The sequence below is a fragment of the Sinocyclocheilus rhinocerous genome, unplaced genomic scaffold (genome assembly GCF_001515625.1).
Source record: "Sinocyclocheilus rhinocerous isolate Xijiao unplaced genomic scaffold, SAMN03320098_v1.1 scaffold1219, whole genome shotgun sequence".
Classification (NCBI taxonomy): domain Eukaryota; kingdom Metazoa; phylum Chordata; class Actinopteri; order Cypriniformes; family Cyprinidae; genus Sinocyclocheilus; species Sinocyclocheilus rhinocerous.
The window spans coordinates 141,922-150,026 of record NW_015634012.1 but is presented as its reverse complement, the minus strand read 5'-3'; the positions used below and the strand labels follow the sequence as shown (position 1 = coordinate 150,026).

The window sequence follows — 8,105 nt, the reverse complement described above, 5'->3', positions numbered from 1 at the left end:
GCGTTCTTGTGGACTTGTGAAACGTCATTGCCCAAAAACCCGCGTAATTTTCTAAATATTACTGTTATTGTGTCATAAAATGTAGTTTTAAGGGTTTTTCAGGCAAGAATGTAATTGTTTAAAACTCAAATCTGCGGTTTATTTATAAAGATAGCACCTATTTGAAAATTTGCTATGCCAATTTCGGAGTTCCAGGCGATCAGCGGGCGCTCAGTGCTCATGTATCCGCATAAAGCAGCCTTAGCTCGGCTAGTCCTTCCGACATTTGCCACTGGCTCTGATGTCTCTGTAGTGATTAAACATGAGATAGAATTATTTATAATGGCTATTATTGTTCATTAAAACGGACATTTAACAAAAAGAGGCAGAGTTGTGCTTATTGTCACGGTTCATCGTAGATCGCTACTTTCCGGCATACACCACGCCTATCAAGAAGGGTACTATTGGCAGTGGAAAATCAAGCCTGATCAGGGTTACCCGTACCGAATCGTACTGTACTGAACTGTACCGCTCAGTGGAAACGAGCCATAAGATCTATATATTTATTTATAAAATGAATTTTCATTTCATGCTGACTTTTAATAGTTCTTCAACATCTGTATTCTTCAGCCAGTGTGGAGAGAACACCGCACCACAGCAAAATCTATAGTCTAAGTTAAGTTCGCGACACAAAATAATTTAAAACTGCAATAAAATGTGGATGCAAAAACAGATAGACTACAAAACCAGTCCAATTTTTGAACAGATGACTCTTATAAACTCTGACTCTTGCAATTAATCTGTGAAAACGACTCTCAAATCTTAAAGAGACCTTCAAACCAATGAGTTGTTAATTTAAACTGGCGAAAAAGACTCAATGTAGTCTCAATGAAGTAATTATAAAATTGCATATACAGATGTACTTAAGTCCTAATTAAACTGGTAAAAAAAAAACCCACTAAAGTTCAACTAAATGCATTTAATATAAATTTAAGATTTTTAATAGATTCTCATTCAATTGCAAATAACATGCAATAAAGTATCTGAAAACATTACATTCAGTTTGCACTTAAATATATTCTTTTAAAGTATATTATTCATTTAATAAGTACTCTTTTTTTCTAAGTATGCTACAGTCAAGTGTACTTCTTTTTATATGATTAATAATGTGATCAATTACTGAAATCATTAAGACAGCTGAACGATCACCCCCCCACCCCACTTACTTAATATGCAAGCATTTTGTGCATACATTTCAGACTTGGTGTGAATAGGCCTCAAAAAGCCCTTACATTTTCATGTTGACCCTTGGCTACAGAGACGCTCAGGATGTTGCAGCACCCCTGGCAAGACCTCACCGATCCCACCTTTACTTAATATGCAAGCATCTTGTGAACAAATTTCAGACTTGGTGTGAACTGGCCTCAAAAAGCCCTTACATTTCATTTTGACCCTTGGCTACAGAGGTGCTTAGAATGTTGCAGGACCCCTGGCTCGTCCCTTTTAGACCGCAGATGACCAGAGAGTGAAATTCTCCGCTCATCTCCTTATCACAAAACCGTCACAACACCCCAACACACGACAGCAGAGCCAGCGCACACGGCAGTCGGGGGGGCCGAGGGGGGGTCACACCGACACGCAAACACGTTCAACCTCTGACTCTCCCTCTGTGCTTTTCACTGAAAGCCCCATCTGTTTGTCTCAGGTGTAGTGTGACCCCCCCCTCACAAGAAGCCCCCCTGTGGCCAGGCTGGGGTACTGCAGTACCTTGTTGGTGCACTGCCTGACTGTGTTGATGAGCTCCTGAATAACCAGATCGATACATTTCAGACAAGGCTCTTTCAGCTTAATGATCTGCTTTTTCACGATGGCTTCAAACGCCAGATCTGGAGTGAACAGCCCAGTTCTGAGAACGCACAGGACAGACAGACAGCAGGACGTAAGAGGACGGAGACAAACAGTGAGGAGAAAGAAAAACAACAAAAGTGCCAAAAAAAATAACTCAAAGACAGATATTTGTGACAATGATATTAAGACAGAAGTGAAACCACGTGAAATTAGGATACTTGAAGGTGAAGTGGAGGGAAAGAAGAGGATAAAGACAACGTTTTAGCTCACAAAGACTAAAAAAAATCAAATAAAGTGAGTTCTAAATAAGAAACGGACAGATTAGTGTGGCTCACTGTGGGGAAAAAGAAGTCAATTAGACATTTCAGAGACAACAAGGTTTCTCTTAAAATCACTTTAGGCCATGCCCTCATGACACCGTTTATTGAGGTCGCGGATACATTTTTGAGGGTCTCACAAGAGAGACAAATCGCAGCCTAACTGATGCTCACTTTGATGGTAGACTCATATTAAGCAACTCAATCTAGTCTGGCTCAAAACTAAGAGCAGACGAGGGTAGAATTTGACAAGACAGAGTCCACATTAAGCCAAAGTCAAAGACTATATTCTCATGGTCTCAATCTTGGTCCTTGAGTCCAAGATCACATTTCCAAGATCTTGGTCCTTGAGTACGAGTTCAAGACCATATTTCCATGCTCTTGATTTTGGTCCTCGATTCCAAGATCACAATTTTATTATCTTGGTCTTGGTCCTCGAATCAGTTCTTAAAGACCGTATTTTCATGTTCTTGTTCCTAGAAACCAAGTTCAAGACCATATGTGACCGTGGACCACAAAACCAGTCATAAGGGTCAATGTTTTTAAATTGAGATGTATACATCATCTGAAAGCTGAATAAATAAGCTGTATAGGTATAGGATAGGACAATATTTGGCCGAGATACAACTATTTGAAAATCTGGAATCTGAGGGTGCAAAAAAATCAGAATATTGAGAAAATCGCCTTTAAAGTTGTCCAAATGAAGTTCTTAGCAATGCATATTACTAATCAAAAATTAAGTTTTAATATATTTACGGTAGGAAATTTACAAAATATCTTCATGGAACAAGATCTTTACTTAATATAGGGAAAAAGTATTGCACGCGAGTGCTTTGTAAACATCCTTAAATATACAAAGCATCATGAAGCTTTGCGATGCAGTAACAGTCAGATCCAAAACATCTGCTTCATCTTTCAACAGCAGTTTCTTTGTGAATGGATTACAAAACACTGGTGCAATCCTCGACAGAACCCGTGTCTCGACCCCTTTCACATCAGCTGTTCAGAAAACCAGTGTACTTCAGTTCAGAAGAGCGCGTTTGTTTTAAATCGTGGTTTATAAAACAGTCTGTTACTAAAAATAATGAGTAGCTGTGTAACTGCAGTACAAGTAAACTACGTTACCCATAATGCCGTCTTCCCACAGTTCCATAGACCTCCTGCGTCTGTTTTTAGACTTTGGCTGCCTCTGAAATTGCATACTCTCCAGTAGGTACTTTTTTGAATAAGTAATTACTTCACGGCCGCAAAAAGAGTATGTTCTATATAGTATGGATGTAATCTGGAAGTACTACATTCACATCCCTACTCTTTTATGAGTACTGTGGATTCGGACTTGCTTCTTTTGTCATATACTGTTTTTCGCCTACTATATAGTAGGGAAGTATGTTTCGGATGCAGCCATCATGCTTGTAGATATAGGGACCACACTGACTAGATAAGCACAATTTGAGACGTCAAGACATTAGGGACCTACTTTTTATCTTAATTTTAAGAACTTTATATGTACATTTCTAATTTTGTTCTACTCTTTTGTACTACTACAAATGATTACTAAAAACACTTACTGTTTGCACTGTACTTGTTGTATAAAAGAGCATCTATTAGCTCTTTCAGTCATTCCTTCCTGATTTCTCTGAAGTTTCAGAGATGAATAAAGCTCTCAGAAACCGCACTCTTCCGGACTGATGCTTTCTTCTGGCTGTTTAGAAATCCAATCCATAGAAATCCATTAACAAGTGCTGATTGTGTTTTAGTTTAAACATAAGAATCACAAAACGCACAATGCCACATTTAATGTTTATTTAAAATATTAAGCTGCATGATAATATTCCATGTTATAATTACTATGTAGTATAAAACTCATTTGATTTAAAAACAATGAAGGAATGAATGGAGCAGCACAGAATGAAGGAGACGTATAAAAGGTTTGGAGACAGAAAGCGAGAGAAGTGATGAACAGCCAAACCATCAGAAGGAGCGAGTGGTTCACAGAGTATCACGCCGTCTCGATCTGGCGCAGGACGATGGTTTTGGGGTTGATGGCCACGTTCTTGGTGGTGTTGTGTGTCTTATAGATGCCGATGAGACGGTCGGCCATCTCAAACATGTTGTTCCTCAGGGAGATGATGATGAACTGAGCGTTCTTGGTTTGCTCCTGCAATAATGTGGGAAAGTTCAACAGAAACATGTTAGAATTAGCATTGCACTGATTGCCTGTATAGCTGAACTCCTTCAAATCAGCAATGGCTTTAACAATCAGTCATCCTGTTACAAGACACACTTATTCATTCATTTTTATATAATTTGACCCACACAATGTATTTTTGGCTATTGCTACAAATATACCCCAGCGACTTAAGACTGGTTTTGTGGTCCAGGGTCACATATTTTCATGGTGTTGGTCTTGTCATGGACTCGGGAGCATGTGGACTCAAGTGTCTTGTCTTAAACTCATCCCTTTTCCAGTCTCAGTCTTGACTAGAACTCAACATTCTTTGGGTCTCGAACTCGATCTCGGGCTCGAATGAGCTGGACTACAACAGGGGAGCTGTAGTTCAACAAAGTGATCTGAGCTGGGCTTGAGCCAACACAGACAGTGTGATGTTTTCAATCATGTTATTGCCACACAGCAGGGCCTTGGTTTTTCGCGTAGGGTCATCCGGGCGGAAGTTCTTATACTCTTCCACCTCTTTTTCCAGAGAGAGAAGCTGAGACTGGAGTTTGCTGCGCAAGCCGGGTAGCGTGTCCCGGATGTGGTTGGTCAATTGCTAAAAAAAAACAAGAGGAAGTGAGAATGCGATATACAAATAGAGGCACAAAACAGAAGGTGACATTGACTAAATGAAGTGATTTTTAGGCATTAGCTTCATTTACATAACTGTACACAAATCTTTTCTGAAATGGCCAGTTATTTATGCAAATCCATGGCTGCATTTTGTGTGTGAGCGATTTGGTCCTACCTGGTTGAGGGTCTTCTGCAGGTGTGGTGTTCCCATTCGTTCAGCCATGTGTCTGTAACTGGGATGGGACAGGAAGAACTTCCTTTCTGCTGCCAGTGCAGCACGAATGTCCTTCCTGCCATCTATGTCTTTCTGACTACGGTTCACTACGCCAATATAACCTGACAGGGAAAGTGGCATTAAACAGAGTGTGCCAGTGCAATGATAGAAATGTGTCAACTGGAACTTTGCTCTATTGTTTATACCGCGGCTGATATATCCACTAACATGCTTGACATTATTTACATGTAAGAATAACAGAGACACAGTAAGGAATGTAAAAATACAGAACAGGACATTCAGGACAGTCCAAAACAAGTCAAGACAAGAAGAAAGAACTTTCAAATAATATAGAGCAAGTCAACAAAAAAAATATGGGAAGCCCTTTCTCCTCCTAGAGAATATTATATTATATTATATTACATTACATTTTATTTACATTTAGTCATTTAGTAGATGCTTTTATCCAAAGAGACTTACAAACGAGGACAAAGAAGTAATCAAAACCAAAAAAAAGGGCAATAATATGCAAGTGCTGTGACAATTCTCGGTTAGCCTAACGCAGTACACGTTTTTTTTTAAATAATAAATAGAAAGTAAAACAAGTAGATAGAATAGAAAAAGAAAAGGGAACGGTAGTGTTAGAGGGTCTTTTTTTTATAAAAATAAAACAAGTCAAAGGAATAGAAAATGCTAGTGTTAGAGGGTCATTTTTTTATAATAAATAAAAAGAAAACAAGAAAATAGAGTAGAAAAAATATAATATTATAAAAAATATCATATAATATAAAATTATAAATATAAAATGATATTATATATGATATGTTATTATATTATATTTATTATAATATATTATATAATATAATTTTTTTTGTTGACTTCCAAATTACATGAGATGCACTGCTGTTCAAAATCTTGGTCAGACAGGTTTTTTTATTTTATTTTATTTTAAAAATTTATACTTTTATTCAGCAAAGATTCATTAAATTGATCAAAAATGACACTAAATACATTTATAATGTTTATAAAGATTTCTATTTCAAATGAATGCTGTTCTTTTACACTTTCTATTCACCAAAGATTTCTGAAGGCTCACGTGACACTGAAGACTGGAATAATGGCTGCTAAAAATTCGGCTTTGCATCACTGGAATAAATTACATTTTAAAATATAATACATAGAAAACAGCTATTTTAAATTGTAATATGTCACAATTTTACTGTATTTTTGATCCTTGGTGAGCATAAGAGACTTTTTTTCTCCAAAAAAATAAATTCTTACCGACCTCAAACGTTTGAATGGCAGTGTACAGTATATGGTTGCTGTGACATAAAATGACTCATAAGAAACTGCCATAAATGATACTCCTGTAATGTGATGGTGTTAAGTACAAACTGCCCACCTCTACGCAGTGGTAAGAGTTTATTTTCCATGATATCCCGGGCGTCTGTACCCTCATCCATTAGATCCAGTTTAGTAATCACACCAATGGTACGCAGTCCTGTTGAACCACAAACAAAAACACATTAAGAGCAGGGTTTGAGTTCAGTCCACTGGGCTCCCACTCTTTTGACCAATGAATGAACCTTTCTAGTCATTTAATATTACTGGACCAGAATTCAAAGTCAGGTTGATTCACTAATGAATCGTTCAGACCATTTGTCATTCACTAAAAAAACACCTCAAAAAAATGATTCACTCACAAATTTGACATCACTATGGTTTGCTATAGTTGATATTTTCAGGTTTTCCATGACTATGCGAACTCTATACACATCCTTTTGTTATTTTATCTGTGTGTAATAGGGATGTGCCGATACGAGTATCGGTACCGAACGGTTCACGGGGGAAAATTCCAAATGGAAGTGATCATTCCTAACCCCTTGGAGTGGGGGATTTTGGAGTGAGCAGGACACGTGTGTGCCATTATGTAGTCGTTTGGAATGCACTTGGCAAAGGGAGCAATGTAATTTCCTCATTATCTTCAGCTGGCATGTTCCCGTGACAATGCACTAACTAACCCGTCCATCACTGATGGACACCAGCATAAAAAAATATATATATACATTTAATATTTTTTAAAAGTTTTATATATATTATTTTTTATATATTATATAGCATATTTTAAAAACGTTTTAAAATATAAAATGTATGTTTATTTGCAACAGTTATGCTAACAACAATAAAAATAAATTTATGACAGTAAAACAGCGACATCTGCTGACGGACACTGTGCTGCGTTGTCACAGGAACATGCCAGCTGAAGATAACGAGGAAATTACATCGCTCTCTTTTGCCAAGTGCATTCCAAACGACTACATAATGGCACGCACGTGCCCTGCTCACTCCAAAGTCCCCACTCCAAGGGGATAGAGATGATCACTTCCATTTGGAATTTGCCCCGTGAATCGTTCGGTACCGATACTCATACCGGCACACCCCTAGTGTGTAACCCTCCCAGCAATCCTCACCTTGAGGGTCCACCTCCTTAGACAGCTTGAGAGCGTCTGAGTTGGCCAGGTCAGTGTTGGCCGGGGTGACGGCGAGGATCAGGCAGCTTTCCCTTGTGACGAACTGCATAAGCATGTCTCGAATCTGGTGCTCGATGTCTGGCGGCTGGTCGCCCACGGCAACCTTAGTCATTCCGGGCAAATCGATGAGAGTCAGATTCAATACTGTTGAACAGAGAAAGAGATGAGTGACATTTTAACAATGGCTGCCGAGTGTGGACTGAGGAAAGCTGCGGTCTTGGGGAGTCTTGTGCTGTATTACCGTGTGGCGAGTAAACCCTCAGGTTGATGGGAATTGGAGAGATGCCCTTATTGGACCCGGTAATCCTGTCGGTCTCTGCTTCAATTTCCTGCCGGACTTCATCAAAGTCCACGAACTTCCTTCCTTTGCAGTGCAAGAATTCCGCATATTCTGCAGAGAGAGAGATGGACATTAAATTTATATATAT

General features: G+C 38.6%; 1 protein-coding gene across 1 annotated transcript in view; it reads right to left on the bottom strand.

The window, feature by feature from the left end:
- LOC107744975 (dynamin-2-like) overlaps positions 1 to 8,105 on the bottom strand; it is a 62,525-nt gene that overhangs the window by 21,991 nt on the left and 32,429 nt on the right. The window contains exons 3-9 of the mRNA XM_016558809.1: positions 7,919 to 8,068; positions 7,618 to 7,821; positions 6,549 to 6,647; positions 5,108 to 5,268; positions 4,727 to 4,915; positions 4,148 to 4,302; positions 1,747 to 1,806 (exon numbers count right to left, since the gene is read on the bottom strand). Of these exons, the coding sequence (XP_016414295.1) occupies positions 1,747 to 1,806; positions 4,148 to 4,302; positions 4,727 to 4,915; positions 5,108 to 5,268; positions 6,549 to 6,647; positions 7,618 to 7,821; positions 7,919 to 8,068 (1,018 nt within the window). The remainder of the gene's footprint in view (positions 1 to 1,746; positions 1,807 to 4,147; positions 4,303 to 4,726; positions 4,916 to 5,107; positions 5,269 to 6,548; positions 6,648 to 7,617; positions 7,822 to 7,918; positions 8,069 to 8,105) is intronic.